Raw genomic sequence first — 17,045 nt, forward strand, 5'->3', positions numbered from 1 at the left:
GGCTTTAAACCATGGATGTGTTTCTACAGATGACAACAGAAACCAACAGTGAAGAGAATGTAGGTAAAAATCAGACAGTATCAAAGACTAAAATCATTCACATCCTGCTTCATTTATTTGTGATGGTGGAAAACGAGTCGTCATCAGTTGAAGCTTCATCACAGACTAAAATCACTGCAGTTTCACTGAGTCTGGCAGATTTTTTGAAGGAGAAATGGATCCTGTTTGTGACATATAACTACGACTGGGCAGATAAAGTTATTACTAAGACTTTTCTATTGAAAGGCATCAGTCTGTTTGTTGACAGTTACATTCAGGATCAATAAATCCAATGAAATATCATTCATCCATTTCTTTCTTCATCATGAGACACTGTTAAACAGCAGATTGTGTTGAATCCAGTCAAAGTAAAAAGTGGTGTAAAGCTCCTTTATTTGAGCACTTCCTGTCAAACAGGAGCCACATGTAGTTTGTAGCAGCCGAGCTAATGAGCTGCTGTAACATGTGTCCACTGGAGTTAGTTTCCATTCACAGCATCAGTGTGTGAGGCTGCATGCTGACACTCTGTTATGAAGCATTTCAACACTTTTCCAATATTTCCACAACACTGCACAATTTCAATGTCCACTAATGCAGCTGTGACAGAAGCCAGGGATTTTCATCAGATATTTGATCAGAAATCTGAAGCAGAAATCAACAGGATTCTTCAACAGATTTCACTGGAATGATGATGAATGTTATTGAACATACAGCAGAGTGTAAAGTGTAGACACTGCTGCTGATAGGAGACAGTTATACTGACGTGGGGAGGAAGAGAGAGCGGGCTGTGATGAAAACAGGACTAAAAACCAAAAGAAGAAAATGTCATGGTCACACCAAGAACTGTTCTCTGAGCTGTTTCTGGAAAAGTTTTCCAAAGATTCAAAGTCCACGCCTTGAAAATATCCAGGACACAGAGTAATAACTGGCTGTGTTTGTAGCTGCAGGTTTCCTGTCAACTGTTTTACAGACGAAGAAGAAGTTTTAGTGAAGTCAAATGATTTGACTCTAACTGTCTTTCAGAGACAGAGAATAAAGGTTTGCTTTTGTCCATTTGACAATCAAACTCAGTTGTTGAATAAACAGTGAGTTGTGCTGTTGATTGTACAGACACCAAAGACAACACTGTCTCTGTTCAATGGAGCAATGGGAGATATTTCAGACTGAACCAATCAAACATGTTTTCACTGCAAATATTTCACTTCATACAGTCAAAGAAAATGTGCTGAGTGCTGCTGCTGCTGTCTGTACAGCTGATGATGTGCTTTGTTGTCCTCTCAGTCCAACAGGTGGAGGTGGATTCAGAGGTGGAGTCTGTCCAGCTGCCCTTCAAAACCACAGTTCACCTGGATGGAAACGTCAGAGTGGAGTGGATGGACAGTTACAACAGGAAGGTCCATGTGTATGAGAACGGCTCTGACCGACCTGAAGAACAGCACCGTTTTTACAGAGACCGAACAGAGATGAAGAAAGACCTGCTGAGAACTGGAGACCTCAGTCTGACCCTGAAATACCCCACAGACTGGGACACAGAGACCTACACCTGCACCGTCAGCAGGGAGGGAAACATCCTGATGAAGAAACAAGTGGAGCTACAGGTCAAAGGTCAGTGCTGTAGATACAGGTCAGAGGTCAGAGGTCAGTGCTGTAGATACAGGTCAGAGGTCAAAGGTCAGTGCTGTAGATACAGGTCAGAGGTCAGAGGTCAGAGGTGTTCATCAGCTGATGGAGGTAGCTGAGTTGTCATGGAGACGGCTCAGGTGTGATCCTGTGAGCTCAGTCACGTGATGACACCTGAAGCGTCTCCATGACAACAGACAGAGTCCAGCTGCTGATGAAGACCATGATGAGCAGCAGAAAGCTGCAGGCTGTCAGTCAGTCCAAACATGTCACTGATGTGTCCAAAGTCCATGAGTTGATGAAGCAGCATCAGTGGCTCCAACAGTCAATGAGCCTCCATCATAGTTGAAATGCAGACAGTCAGTGTGTGAGGAAGTGTGTGAGTGTGACAGAAAACACTCAGACTGGGTTTCTCTGCTTCATTTCTCTCAGTCATCAAGTCAAATCTCCTCTACAGCCGACTGAATAAAGTCATGTGACACTAACAGCAGCTTCAACAGTCTGTTCACTGCTTTCTTACTGTCAGTCTTCACCTTTCTGCTGTGTCTCCTCTTCACACTGACCACTTTCTATCTAACAGTCAAACATTCAGCTTGTTCTAGTGAAGACAAATGTCTTCATCCAACAGTTTGATGTCAGTGAGGAATATTTCCAAGTGAGAAACAAAGTGGAAATCCCCTCCAACAGCTCAGTGTCCACCAAACACTGGTGTCTATCTGCTGCCAGTGTTTGATGTGATCTTTGTCCTTTAGTCACGGTGGAAGCCTCCCCTCCATGTCTCTGCTGTGACGTCCTCACAGGCAGCATGTTGTCTCTGTCCTCTGTGTCCACCTCTCCCTCTGAACAAAGCAAGCAGAAAATGGAAGAAGAGATCCATCAGACTCAGGCTCCATCAGCCTCCACTCCTCATGATCAACACTGGTCAATCCTCAGTCTGAAAACACGGACTGATCCTTTAACTCCAAACATTTCATCACCAACACCTGCTTTTAGTTTCTAGATTTCTGTCCCCTGTTACCTTCTGCTCTGATCTGGTTCTGTCCTTCAGCTTTCTCTACAACTTTGTCCTCCTTCAATAAAGTGAGGACAAACTGCTGCTGCTGTCTGTACAGCTGATGATGTGCTTTGTTGTCCTCTCAGTCCAACAGGTGGAGGTGGAGGAGGGGGTGGAGTCTGTCCAGCTGCCCTTCAAAACCACAGGTGACCTGGATGAAGACGTCAGAGTGGTGTGGTTGAACAGTTACAGGAAGGTCCATGTGTATGAGAACGGCTCTGACCGACCTGGAGAACAGAACCAGGTTTACAGAGACCGAACAGAGATGAAGAAAGACCTGCTGAGAACTGGAGACCTCAGTCTGACCCTGAAACACCCCAAAGTCACAGACACAGGAAGATACAGATGTGTGGTCTACAGGGGGATTTGGTACATGAGAGTGAAAACAGTGCAGCTCAAAGTGAAAAGTAAGAAAGATTTGTTTGTGTCTGGTTGTTTGTCTCTGGTTGTTTGTCTCTAGTTGTTTGTCTCTGGTTGTTTGTCTCTAGTTGTTTGTCTCTAGTTGTTTGTCTCTGGTTGTTTGTCTCTGGTTGTTTGTCTCTGGTTGTTTGTCTCTGGTTGTTTGTCTCTGGTTGTTTGTCTCTGTCTCACTGTCTTCTGTCTCCTCTACAGAGAGAACTCAGGTCAAAGATGAAACAGTCGACATCAGGAACAGAAGCAGCTCCACTGATCCAACTCCTCTGATGGCTGATCAATCAGTTTGATCGGTCTTTGATCAGTCTGTGACGATGGATGAAGACAGGAGGACGCTTTGTCAATGTCTTTTCTTCACTCTGAGTCCCACTGACTCTCACACAGTCACTATTGATCAGTATTGATCAGTACTGATCAGTGATGTCACATTGGAGACGTGTTAACAGAGAACTGCAAACATCACTCTGACTCTGTTTCCTCCCTCAACAACATCAGTTCTCTCTCTCTCTCTCTCTCTCTCTCTCTCTCTCTCCATCGTTCTTTCTTGTAGGTTTTTCATCTCTCTCTCCTCTTCAGGTATTTCTGCCTCTGGAGCTGTAGAGTCTGATCTGTGATGACGTGTCTCCTGCTGCTCCTACGATCCTGCTCAGCACCTGAACATGTACCTCTTACCATCTTAGCTCTGGTTCTGCTCCAGGTTTCTGCCTCTTAGAGGAAGTTTTTTCTCTCCACTGTCGACCAGTGCTGCTCATGGTGGAACTGTTGGTTCTCTCTGTAAATAACAGACAGAGTTCAGTCTAGACCTGCTCTGTATGAACACTGTTCTGAGATTACTTCAATAAAAACTGACTTAAAATATGATGAAATGTTTTTAAGGAGACATTCATGGTTACTTCTGTCCTCTTTAATCATTTATTTTTAATTAGTACAATGGTGTGTTCAAGGGTCACAGTAGAAAAGTTTATTTTCTCACTTCTCAGAGGATGGTTTTTATTTTACTGCTACAAAGTTCACTTCAAGTGATAAAAAAAATCACAGAAACAATCACAAACATAAAGAAACATATTCACATATGTATAAATCAGCACATCCATGTATAAAAACTCTCAATGACAGAAAGTTCTCAGAGGAGGAAACAGCTCCAGGAAGCGTCGTCTGTCAGCTGTGAGAAGAGTCTTCTGTTAAAGTCAGTTCCTGTTTTGACTCTGTGGGTGGACAGTGGACAGTCAGGGAGTATTATTAAACACAAACTGAACATCGGTCTGTTTTCTGTCTCAGCAGCTCAGATGATTTGGGTGAACTGCTCCTTTAAAGCAGCAGCACAACACAACTTTGTTTCAGCATCAGACTGAGGATGAGAGATGTGATTAACATTCATCACACACTGACAGCATGGGAACCAGTGTGTGTGTGTGTGTGTTCATTAATCAGTGTGAGAGCTGCAGGTCGTCTGCTGAGTCGTTTGTCAAGACGTTGTCGCCTTTGTGCTGCTCAGACTGACAGAGAGAGAGAGAGAGAGCTGCACATTCACAGCCTCTCTCTCTCTCTCTCTCTCTCTCTCTCTCTCTCTCTCTCTCTCTCTCTCTCTCTCTCTCTGTCATGGAGGACAAAAGGAGATAAATGACGTCTCATCCTTCACTTCTCTTTTGTCTTTGTGTGTCTGTTCGTTGTCTGCAGCCTCGTCCTCGCTCTCTAACGTCCGACACTGACGGCAGCTCTCACCTTCAGCACGTCACCAAACTACAGTTTCACAGTCAAACACACCTGAACGCTCCACCTGACTCTGTTTAGTTAATGTTGGACCCTGAAGTCAGCATCAGCCTGGTTCCTCCACAGCAGCTAAAGTTTCTGATCCTTCAGGTTTAGTTGATCAGATCATCTTCACAGATGAACACCACTGTTCTGATGTTTGAAGTAAGAAGCTAATGTTAGGCTATAAACCAACTACACCACGGTCACATGACGTCAACGTCTCCACCACTAAGCTTCCAACTGGTCATTTCATTTAGCTCTGAGCTCTTCTACAAAAGCCTTTCTTCTTAGAAAGTTAGTGAGAGTTTGAAAGAGCGTGAGTAGAAACACAACGAGGCTGTAAAGGTGGACTGGTGAGTAGATGGGTTTTCATGTTAACGTCCCCGACAACCTCTGTAGTCTCATTTAGACACTCGTTAGCAACCGCCTTTTTTAAGACACGTAAAAGCTTCAAACATCAGGAGTGGGGGATTTACTGACCCATTTTATGTCCGAGAATCAAACCTGAAAATGTCTTGACTTTAACTGAGGATTTAAAACCGTGTTGTTGAAGGAGAAACCTGCACCTGGGAGAAGATGCTAATTTAGGTTTTTGTTTGTATTAATCTGCAGGTTTTATCCCATTAGAAAGTCCCACTTCCCCTCCTCACACTGCTGGAGAGCATTAGCACCATGCAGAGTAACACACACACACACACACACACACACACACTGAGCAGTCAGTTGTCACTCAGCTCCATTCACCTTTAAACAGCAGCTCAGTCGGGGTCACATCAACACATTCATCCTTCTACAGTCATTCAACACCAGCAGGGGTGAAGCCTCAGAGTGTGTGTGTGTCTCTCTCTCTCTCTCTCTCTCTCTGTGTGTGTGTGTGTGTGTGTGTCTCTCTCTCTCTGTGTGTGTGTGTGTGTGTCTGTGTGTCTCTGTGTGTGTGTGTGTGTGTGTGTGTGTGTGTGTGTCTCTCTCTCTCTCTCTCTCTGTGTGTGTGTGTGTGTGTGTGTTCTCTCTCTCTGTGTGTGTGTGTGTGTGTCTGTGTGTCTCTGTGTGTGTGTTGTGTGTGTGTGTGTGTGTCTCTCTCTCTCTCTCTCTCTCTCTGTGTGTGTGTGTGTGTCTCTGTCTCTCTCTCTCTGTGTGTGTGTGTTGTGTGTCTCTGTGTGTGTGTGTGTCTCTCTCTCTCTCTCTCTCTCTCTGTGTGTGTGTGTGTGTCTCTGTGTGTCTGTGTGTCTGTGTGTGTGTGTGTGTGTGTTGTCTCTGTGTGTGTGTGTGTGTGTGTGTGTGTGTCTCTGTGTGTGTGTGTGTCTCTCTCTCTCTCTCTCTCTCTCTGTGTGTGTGTGTGTGTGTGTGTGTCTGTGTGTGTGTGTGTGTGTCTCTCTCTCTCTCTCTCTCTGTGTGTGTGTGTGTGTGTGTGTCTCTCTCTCTCTCTCTCTGTGTGTGTGTGTGTGTGTGTTTCCATAATCTACCCTTAATCCCCAAATCCTCTTCTTCTGTTTTGAGGAACAGGAAGAAAGAGCAGGAGGAGGATGAATGACAGAAACCAGAGGCTTCAGTCCTCATTGTAACAGGCCGGTGAATTACCCATCATGCTCGGGGTGTGGCGTGCCTCCAGCAGCATTCACACACAGATGATGGATGGGAGACTGAGACTCTGCGGGTGTTTCCTGTGTGAAAGAGGCTCAGCGATGACGAAATCCTGAAAGTTCTGCAACGTTAACGTCCTTTGTTGTAACACATCACGATGCACAGCGTGATGACGTGTTCGATGAGTCAGGTAATTCATCCTCGTCTGTTTTATCTTTGCACAGCGGTCTTGTGTTTGTCCTGGAGGTAGTGACTCCTCTGAGTCTCCAGGGGGCGCCGCACTCAGCTGCTCTTACAGTTGTTGTGCAGTTTGTGTGAGAGGAAGCAGAAACATGAAACACCAGAACACACACTGTCGGGGATTGAACCTGACCTGTGTGTTCTCCCTGATGCTCAGTGTGTGTCTCCCTCGTGTGGTTTGTTGTGAAGATAAAGCTGGACACATGATAAATCCAGGTTTTATTGGACAGTTTAACAACACACTCCCTCTCCCTGTGGTTCCTGTTGCATGTGTTTTCCCTGGCTGTGTGTGTTTTTGATGTTCTCTGGTGCAGCAGCTTGAAAAAGACCTGACCACCTCCCAGCGACTTCATCAGCGTGAGCGTCATGTCTAGAGGAAACAGCTGAACCATATAAAACAGGTGGTCCTCTCGTTGTCTTCCCTCTCAGTCGGTGAACAGCAGAACGGTGTTTTCAGGTGAGTGATCTCTGGAGGACGGACTGAGTGAAGAAAGAAAAGGGCCTGTTTGCATATTTAACTGGTTTAATGTGGCTGTGCTCTGACAGACTAACTCCAGGCTGGTCGTGAGTCACTGTAACCGGACTCCTGAATCACTGGAGAACCTCTTTAATCATCTGAAAGCGGAGCCCTGAGACCGAGGAGCTGCAGCAGCGAGTCTCTGTCGTCACAGTTTAACCAACAGAAGCTGAACAAAGAGCTGAGCCTGCAGTTCACACAGCACAGTGAGTGTGTGTGTGACATTAGCTGTGGTGGAAACTATGATGCTCCACATTCAGTTGGTTTAGTGGTCAGAGAGGTGTGTGTCTGTTCTTGTATTTCTATCCCTGTGAGGACCAGCTTGACTTCAGTGCATTTCACGGGTCCTCACTTCTGTTTTAGGGTCCAGACTCGGTTTAAGGGTTCAGGTTCAAACTGAGTTTGGGTCCAGGTTAGAGCATGGATGGACAACCTTTAAAGACACCAAAAACCTTCTTAATGACCATCAGAGCCCCCTAAAGGCCCACTACAAACCCTCTGATCTGGGACCTAATCAATCCTTCTGTAGGACCTTTACGACCTGCTAATGTCCCCTGAACCTTCTAACAGACCTCTAGAACCTTGTCACTGATTAAAACTAATGTCCTGACGTGATGAAGGACATTAAAGTATGATCCAACATAAAGTGTGTTGGGAGGCCTCAAGCCTCTCAAACTGTTCCATGTAGAGAAGATTGAGGCCACGCTACCTCAACACGGCAACAAAGTTGTCTCTGTGGCGCAATCGGTTAGCGCGTTCGGCTGTTAACCGAAAGGTTGGTGGTTCAAGCCCACCCAGGGACGTTTTAAACTGAGGATACGTTGTGACTGCATCATCGTAAAAGACAATCCTGATTTAAGGTGTTTGTACTTTTGAGTATATCACTACTGTAATAATAATAAAAATGAAGTCGTGTTTTTGTGCGGACAGGCAAAGAAACGTCCCTGGGTGGGCTTGAACCACCAACCTTTCGGTTAACAGCCGAACGCGCTAACCGATTGCGCCACAGAGACACCTTTGCTGCCATGTTGAGGGGGTGTGGTCTTTATCTTCAGCCCCCACCCACCTGTGTTTGTTGTTTCTACTGTTCCCTGTGGACCTCAGGCTGGACAAGAATGAGAACTCATTGGTAACATGTTGGTTTTTTAACGGTGCTTCCTGATTTTATTTGTTCATGTTGGAAAACATGGACACTGTCATTCAGACTTACTGAGGGTATGGCTGTTTATATCACTACTGATAATGTGGCCTACATTTCTGGTTCCAGCCGTAGTTTGTGCCTGGTCTCTGGTCTTTGGGTTAGTTTAGGAGGACTCCTAGTGGTCAGATAAACCCCCTCCATCTGCTGCTGCTTGTTTTTACTTTGCTTCAGTTTATTGACACATCAGAAACTTATTTCCACTGGAAAGTGTGTGAGTGCAGTTCATGAACCTCCATCAGATCCACACGTTAAATCCCGGTAAAGTCAGTGCAGTGGCTTCAGTCCTGCAGGGTGGAGCTTTCTCTGGAGTTTTAAACTCGTCCCAGTTTCCTTCAGAGAAAACAGACCAGTCTCTCTCTCTTCACCCAGACCGTTAGTCTCTCAGCAGCTGCGACGTCATCGGTCCTCCTCCTCCTCCTCCTCCTCCTCCTCCTCCATGTTTCCCTGGAGGAGGAGAGGTCTTCAGAGAGGAGAGAGGGAGGACAGAGGGACGCAGAGCAGACAGGACTCGGACAGACTCCTCTGAGGTCGATTCTCCTCCGCCGTCATGTTGGACACGCTCACCTTCCTCCTGGAGAAGCTCTTCCTCCTCGCCCACATCAAGCTGTCCAGCCTGCTGCCTCCTCTGGGCGCAGAGCGCGGGGACGCGCCGCTCACCAGGCGCTGTGACCGGGACGAACCTCCGCCGCAGCCCGCCGGAGCTCCGCAGAAGTTCCAGCGGGGAGACCTGCTGGAGGTCCCACGGACTCTCTTCACACACTTCGGCATCTACCTCGGCGACAACCGGGTGGCGCACCTCATCCCGGACATCCTGCCGGTGCTGACGGCCGACAGCCGGCAGATCCAGGAGATGGTGACCAACACGCGGCTGCTGCTCGGGGTGCTCTCCAAGCGCGCCAGCATCCGGGTGGACTCGGTGGAGGACTTCGCGTACGGAGCCGGGATCCTGCTCAACGCCATGGACCGGGCGGTGCGCCGGAGCCCGCTGTCCGGGGAGGAGGTGGCCCGGCGGGCGGAGCGCCTGGTCGGCACCGTGTCCTACAGCCTGCTGTGGAACAACTGCGAGCACTTCGTCACCTACTGCCGCTACGGGACGGCGCAGAGCCTGCAGACCGACAAGGTGAGAACCCGGCGCCGGTGGCGCTTTTTACGCGCGCGGATTGCAGGCGGCTGCTTTGATGTGGCTTTGGCGCGCAGATGTGGAACCGGTCTGAGGGTCCGGCCTCATGTCTGCTGTTCACACTGAGCGTTTGTTCTGCCGCAGAGAGCTCACATCACAGAGTTTTATCACCGCAATGAAAACTGAGTGTGAACCAGAGACCATCAGAGCCAGGACTGTCCCCCGAGACCCTCCACTGTTTTCAGTCCAAACTCACGCTGGTGCACGTGAAGGTCTGGTTGCAGGGCTGCGTCCTGTTTAGTGAAGTGAAGTGAATCCAGCTGAGAGTCGGTCAGACTGTGCGGGTCTGAACGGCCCCATAAAACGCACAGAAAAGCTTCAATGAACCGAGTCACCGCTCTGATCTGGTTCAGGCCAGAGGCGCTGAGCAGACCTGGATCAGAGCAGAGAGAAAAATGAAATGATGAACTAACAGAAGTGAAGTACAGTGAAGCTCAGCAGTGGTAACCTTCATTCACTGTGACTTTATACCTCTGCCTCATTTATCTGACAGCTTTAGTTTTACATTAAAACATGTCTGATTATTAGAAAACTTGTCTTGTCTATATAATGTAGTGATGTGACCTACAGAGAGACATTTCCCTCCAAAACTCTCACACTTTCATTTCAATACAGTAAAATAATTCAGTATTTTCCATTGGTCATGTGACCAGTGCTCAGATTTATCTGAAATATCTCAGATATCCAGCTGTAGGCTATGTGACGTCGTTAAAACAGCAGAACAGTGAAATGTGCTGAATATTAAGAATGTTAAAGTACATTTTGCAGACAGTCATCTTTTATTTGAGTCAGATTTAGAACGTGGGACCTGTACTTGAGTATTTTCACGCTGACCTCAGGTTTCCTGTTGCTCTGGTGGAAAAAGCCTGGAGACAGAAATGACAGACGACCTGCACCTTCTCCTCCTCCCTCCGCCTCAGCGTTAAGGTGCTTGAGTGTGTGAGGCTGTTTTTAAACCAGAGGAAAATCTGGGTCGCTGCTCGGAAAAGTTCTGAGAACAAGAGCTGTATTCAGACGGTCGAGAGCCGGGCGCCAGAAACCAAAGAGCAGCAGCAGCAGCAGAGAGTGGGAGTCAGTGCAGGCTGGTGATGATGATGATGAAGGAGGGCGGCTGCACAGGAAACCATCAGATGATTGACCAGTAAAGTCTGAAAACCCAGAGGATCAGTCTGCTCAGCAGCTACAAACTATTTTAACCTGGTCCCAGTAGGTTGTAGGTTCAGTTACTGCTAAGCTCCAGCAGCAGTGAACAGAGTGAACAGGAAACACTGAGGCTGACATTTTGAATTGGAATGTTCATCTTCTCTTGATCTAAACGTGGGAATGAAAAGCAGCTCCAGTTCTTGTAAAAAGTCTGAATCTGTTCACCCCCTCCTTCAGCAGAGACGCTCCCCTGATCGAGTTTCACTTCCTCTAATTGCTAACCTAAACATTTGACCTGCCTGCAGCCGCAGAGTCCCAGTCTGCTTCCTACAGGTTCATTAGAGGAGGTCCGGGGGCCAACAGGAGCTCGAACAGGGGCCTCAGAGGGCCCCACAGTAAAATAAACAACAGGTCAATTACATCCTTGCTCGGCTCAGTGAGAGGTTTTTTTGTTCGTTGGTAAATCATTTGAAGACTTTCAGTTGACTTTTTGTGATTCTTTGAATCTATCACATGTATTTTTGATGAGTTAATCAGTTAATGAGAACATGTTCAGGCAGTAAAGACCTCCACAGTGTTTTCTATTAGTGTAATGTTTAGCTCAAACTATGACTGTTATTAGACATCTGGTGACACCTCTCCTCTCTGTTGATGGGGTAACCAAGGTCTCATAGATAAGGACGCAGACAAAGACTAAACTTAGACAATACTGTCCAAATCCTGTTTCAGTCAAGGATGAGCTGAGTAGAGGGAAGGACAGGATGTGACAGTCATTAGGTAAGAACATTTGAAAATGGTAAGATTTGAATGACCAAAGGGGGTTTCACGCCTATAGATTAGAACTTTTTTTCTGGGGTTATACACACCCTGTTCTGATTGGTCGACTAATTGTTTCAGCAGTATATACTGTAAACGTTTATCATCTAGTTTACAGGTGGAAATGTTTGCCCCGTTTTTCATTCTTTCCCCAGATTTGTTGATATTGAAACTTAATCATGTCATTTAACGTTTAATGAATGAAATGCATTCATTTATTTACAATTAAAGAAGAATCTGGTGTCACATCATATATTATTTTGCTGTTGTAATAATATTTTTCCTCCTTCTTCTGTCTCTCCAGTTTTGTGAGTGGCTGAAGTTGCTGATCCGGGACCAGCGTAACGTCCTCCTGACGGCGCTGCTGGGGCTCCTGTCCATGGTGTGTTTGGGGATATCCTCCAGCACCACCCTGCCCACCCTCCTCATCCCCTTCACTCTGTGGATGGCCAGCTAGAAGCTTCAGGACAACACCCGCTGTCACAGCTGGTTTCAAACCACTGTGCTGGATGACTGACATAAAACACGTAGTCATCTGCAAACAATTTCATACAAACTTAACACCACAGTGACTGAACGTAAATCCATTTGTAGCCCTATCCTGCTGTGCATGAACTGATTGGTTTTAATGTCTATGTTTTTAGAATAAACAGGGGAGGAAGCTAGTTAGCTAATGCTTAAAGAACTTAGCACTAGCTGCATTAGCAACCACGACTGAAGTGATAGATAAAAGAAATTAAAAACACATAAAAGACTAAAACAAAGAACAAAAACATCACCCACTCTGTTTGAGTGACAGGTAATTATTTTTTTTTTTACCAACAGAGACAGAGGCAACTTTAAAACAATTAAAGGCTTGTGGTTTTCAAACTTTAAACTGTGACGTTAAAGGGACCAAAAATCATTGAATAATTACAAATTTTAACTGAAGCTGCAGGTTTTGTTTTGAAAGAATGATTGACGACATGACTTCCCTCCACAGAAAACCACAAAGTTAGTGAATGAAACATACATTTTTTAAAGAATTTGACATTTAAATATTATCTCTCAGATTAAACACATAATGTCAGAGGTGTGAAAAAGCTTGGTTGCCATGTATTTTTCAAGAAGTGCAAAACTTCCTAAAACCACACATGGCTCAGGTGACAGTGTTTTTAACCACATCTTGGTCTTAAAAGCTTTTGAAAAAATCTTGTTGCTGGACCTTGAGTTAAGGTTTTTATTGTTTATGTGACATTTCTACTACTCAGCACTAGTTGTGTTTTCAGTACAGTGTTGTCTGAATTTACACATTTACTCTGAGAAACTGAAACAGGCTGTAACAATAAGACTTTTCCTGTCTTAACCTTGTGGATCACAATGTGTTCGTTTCAGCCCTGAAGCTCTTCTGTAAATATCTGTACATACTCTTCACGACCTGATTGTTTTCTAACAGTCACAAACTTTTATACAGAATTTATTTTTTACAATGTTGTAACACTTTATACTGTGTTTTATGTAAATAAAGGAAGTGGAAGTAGAGTGGAATTCTTTTGTGTTAAACAGGAGGTCACAGTTCAACAGTTACTGAATCCAAGTCATAAATGCAGTTATACCATGATATACCATATCATGACTAGATGCCTCACTGATGTTGGTAAAAACTATTTTTGTCATTTTATTTTATTTATTTATTTGCAGAACCAGTGTCATTTAAGGGTTTCAGGTCTTTCTTGTAGAAAATATATGGGACTCTGGACACTGGTATCTGCTGCCCTCTACTGGCAAACAGTGGGAACAGCATGAGAAGCAGCTGCTTCCTGCATCAAACTGAACTCACAGAGAAAAGCTTGAAGTGCTGAAGCCAACACTTATTACAGCGTCCTCCTGAGTCAGAGGCATTCAGCTATCCCTCCTTTCTTTTGTCTTTTCACGTGTTAACTTTGTCAGATTTGTCCTCATGTCTTCAAAGTAGCAGCAGACAAGGTTCCCATGGTTATCACTCTCAGCCCAGCTACTGTCCAAAGCAAGAAACAAGCGAGCATGTATCCAGCACACATAGAAATATTACATGACATAGTTTCCCTCCCACTTGTTCTCTGGTGAGCGGTTGTGGTTTTGCACAGCAATAAGACAAAAGAAAAAACGCTGTTGGGAAACCACACTGGGTCTACAGATCAAATTGAGAAATAATCAGACTGAAGTTGCTCAATGATAATAATCCTGACGCTCAATCGGCTCTCTGTCGTTCTGAGGTTTGTGTGATTCAGAGTGGAACAAAAGAGCAGTAAGAGTCACACAGGCAGCATCAGTCTGTGGTTTCTGCTTTTGTTACTCTGTTTTCTACTAATTTCTTTGAGCTACAGTTCTGTTTTTGAGAGATGGATTAGGGAACTTGTTTTGTATGTAGTAGTATTTGGAGTTTCTTATTGTTTTCATGCTTTGCTTTAGTAATTTATTGAGTGTTAATGAATGTGTGGTCAGATATAGAGACGACTATTCAGTCGACTTTCTTCCCAATAATCTTCCCATGTTTTTCCCATGATTGATAGGAAAAGAACAGCTGCTGCAATGTAATCCAATGGACAAACGTCCACTACAGTTCTTATTTCCTACAGAGACAGAGCTTTTTATCAAAGAGTCAGATCCTTTTAGTTTAACCAGAAACATCACTATATATCTATATATAGATATACCAGACTCCATTGACAAAAACAGGAATTTAAGAGAGGAGAACACAGGAGCTGCTTGAGTACTGCTGCCTTGATTTACTTGCAAAAACTTGAATAATGTTGCTTTTCTGTTTTGACCTTTAGCTGCTGAGGACTAACGTCTCAGCACTGACCCTCGACCAGCGTCTAATCCCCTCTGTGCCCCTCCCACCCAGAGCATAAAACCACCTATGAGGAGATGACTACATTTCCCTCTCCTTCTCCTCAGCACCATGTTTCCTCTGCAGCTGCTCGCTCTGCTCTTCATCTGCACACTGAGACACGACCCGAGAGAGAAGAAGAGGAGGCAGAAAGAGGAGGAGGAAGAGGAGGAGGTGGAGGCTGACGGACAGAGAGGAGAGAGTAAATATGACCTGGTTTTCAGGAGGGGGGACCTGCTGGAGGTGCCCAGGACTCTGTTCATACACTTTGGGATTTACCTGGGGGGAGGCAGGTGAGTCTGATGGACTACAACATCTGATTGGTCGAAGATGCTTCAGTCCTGAAAGATGGTGCAAGTTCAGAATTTAAACTTTCATTGTTTTCCTCTATTTTCCTTTCCTTCTCTCCAGAGTAGTTCATTTCATACCAGACATCATGCCCGTCGTCTCCAGGGACAAGTGTCGGATCAAACAGATGGTCACCAACATCCGACTCCTGCTGGGAGTCCTGGCCAAGGTACTGACGCACACATTTTTCTTTATCTGTAGAAGGAAGGAAGGAGCAAGAAAGGAAGACAATAACAAAACAGAAAGATCAGAAAAACTAAATATATGTCAAATAAACCAGGAAAAATAGGAAGTCTACAACTCAGTACCTCTTAACTGGATTAGAGTGCAGAACTGGAGGAGCTGGACTCAGTTATCAGTATGTAAACCTGGACCTGTTGGAGCCCAGTCCCTGTCGGTGATGTATGCATGTTCTTCACTGAGTTTCTCCCAGAATAACATGAATTATAAATGTCCTCTTTCCTCAGTGTGGCAGTGTGAGGGTGGACTCAGTGGAGGACTTCGCCTACGGATCAGAGATCCTCATTAACACCATGGACAAGGTGACTCAGATCAGGGTTTAGGTCGAACCAGAACACTGCTGCTGCCTTGGTTGGCTGTTTGGAACCCTCTGAATCAGACGGTCAACAGTTGGCACCTGCAGCTCTACCTGACAGCTGCAGAGTTCCTCACCTGTTCTGTCCTCTGTCCAGGTGTGCAGCTGTCCGGCGCTGCAGGGGGAGGAGGTGGCCAGGAGGGCGGAGAAGCTGCAGGGCGACGTGTCCTACAGTCTGCTGTGGTACAACTGCGAACACTTCGTCATGTACTGTCGATACGGCACCGTCATGAGCTTCCAGACGTTTCAGGTGACCAGAGTCAGACTGAAGGATCAGTACCAGGATCACACAGTGCATCATGGGTTATGGAGACATATTTCAGTCAGCTAGGAGTGTGTTAAAAAGGAAAATACAATCTCAGTGAATGGTGGACGATCTTCTTACATACAGAGATACTAGGAGTCAAATTTTAAAAGCTCCCATGAGTAGAACCTACAACAGACCTAGAAAACAGTGTAGCACACCGTGAACTGTATTTACACAAAGCAGAGCTCCAGTCTTTTTCTGTTTCCAGCTAAAGGTCAGATACCTTCAGCTGTGAGGCGTTTATTTCCCACTGCAGATTAATGCTGATCACAGATCAGACCAGCCTCCCTCTTTAATTGGGTTAAGCCTCCCTGTTGCAGCAACAGGCCGTCAGTGAAAGCTCCATTGTTCCTGTGGCATTGTTCTCAGCTGCAGATGGTTTCCTCATCGGACGTTTTGATTGCAGCGTGTGATTAAAAACCTGACACAGTGTAATTGTGAAATAACAGAGCAAACGAGGCTGATGGGCAGAACGAGGAGGAGAGAGGGAGAGGAAGTGAAAGTGGAGAGATGGAGGGTGGAGGGCAGACTGGAGGTGTCTGAGGTGGTAAGGCAGATTCTGGCAGCGTAAAGAGTCAAAAACCTGAAACCTACTTCAGGTCAGGTTCTTCTAATCTTTTCCTCATGAAACTTGTCACACTATGAAAGTTCCTCGTGGTCTGAAAACACCAACCTGTGACAGTGACACAAACACTCTAACAGACGGAGGCAGTGGTGTTTCAGCAGCTCCTGTGTTCTCCTCAGTAAAATTCCTCTAACACTTTTAAGCAGCAATATAGGAAACATTTAGAAAGATGACATACTGTGTTTTTTTACAGTGTTACTACTCCATCTAGTGGCTATTTATGGTTCTGCACCAGTTTTACTGTCACAGAAAATGAATGAAAACAATTTATTAATAAAACAGATCAAAATATTTCCAAACAAAACAGGTGAAGTCTCTTTTCTCCTCCTCTTCATCAGTTCTGTAAGACCCTGAGGAAGCTGTTGCTGAGCCGACGTGTTGCCAAGGTGACGGCGTTGCTGGGGGCGTGTCTGCTCCTCTACCTGAGACCCGTGAGCACCTGCTCGGCCCTGCTGGCCGTCCTGGTGCCCTTCCTCATCTGGATGGCCTCGTAAACGAGCCCACGGAGAGACCGACCACCGGAGGAGCTCTCAGTCTGCAGCTGAACATTTTACTCACTCTGAGAATAATCTGTAAAAATGTAAATCTATGGCCGGAGGCTAATAAAGATTGTATTTTTATGAAAGTCTTGTTGTATCTGAAGGTTGAGGAGTCGTTACTGATATTTATAGCGGTTTATTTTGAATTTTTATTTTATTTAATTTAATTATTTTTTTATGTATTCAGTGCTATTTTTTGTCATTTTATTTATTGATTTTCTTA

General features: G+C 45.3%; 3 protein-coding genes and 2 non-coding genes across 5 annotated transcripts in view; 4 read left to right on the top strand and 1 right to left on the bottom strand.

Moving 5' to 3' along the window:
- LOC108874667 (uncharacterized) overlaps nt 1-3,983 on the top strand; it is a 121,113-nt gene extending 117,130 nt beyond the window's left edge. Inside the window, exons 20-21 of the mRNA XM_051069532.1 lie at nt 2,800-3,120; nt 3,326-3,983. Of these exons, the coding sequence (XP_050925489.1) occupies nt 2,800-3,120; nt 3,326-3,417 (413 nt within the window). The 3' untranslated portion in view covers nt 3,418-3,983. The remainder of the gene's footprint in view (nt 1-2,799; nt 3,121-3,325) is intronic.
- Nucleotides 3,984-7,946: 3,963 nt separating this feature from the next.
- Nucleotides 7,947-8,020, top strand: trnan-guu (transfer RNA asparagine (anticodon GUU)). The gene has a single exon. It is a non-coding gene; the product is annotated as a tRNA-Asn (tRNA).
- A 136-nt stretch (nt 8,021-8,156) lies between these two features.
- trnan-guu (transfer RNA asparagine (anticodon GUU)) lies at nt 8,157-8,230 on the bottom strand. Its single transcript has one exon. It is a non-coding gene; the product is annotated as a tRNA-Asn (tRNA).
- Nucleotides 8,231-8,397: 167 nt separating this feature from the next.
- LOC108874763 (lecithin retinol acyltransferase) lies at nt 8,398-13,078 on the top strand. Its single transcript, XM_018663295.2, has 2 exons — nt 8,398-9,538; nt 11,862-13,078. The coding sequence occupies exons 1-2, from the start codon at nt 8,966-8,968 to the stop codon at nt 12,012-12,014; spliced, it is 726 nt and encodes a 241-aa protein (XP_018518811.1). The 5' UTR covers nt 8,398-8,965; the 3' UTR covers nt 12,015-13,078.
- A 110-nt stretch (nt 13,079-13,188) lies between these two features.
- On the top strand, nt 13,189-16,971 carry lratb.2 (lecithin retinol acyltransferase b, tandem duplicate 2). Its single transcript, XM_018663306.2, has 5 exons — nt 13,189-14,701; nt 14,820-14,925; nt 15,224-15,298; nt 15,449-15,601; nt 16,622-16,971. The coding sequence occupies exons 1-5, from the start codon at nt 14,481-14,483 to the stop codon at nt 16,775-16,777; spliced, it is 711 nt and encodes a 236-aa protein (XP_018518822.1). The 5' UTR covers nt 13,189-14,480; the 3' UTR covers nt 16,778-16,971.
- Nucleotides 16,972-17,045: the final 74 nt, after the last annotated feature.

Source organism: Lates calcarifer, unplaced genomic scaffold (assembly GCF_001640805.2).
Source record: "Lates calcarifer isolate ASB-BC8 unplaced genomic scaffold, TLL_Latcal_v3 scaffold_37_80, whole genome shotgun sequence".
Lineage (NCBI taxonomy): Eukaryota > Metazoa > Chordata > Actinopteri > Centropomidae > Lates > Lates calcarifer.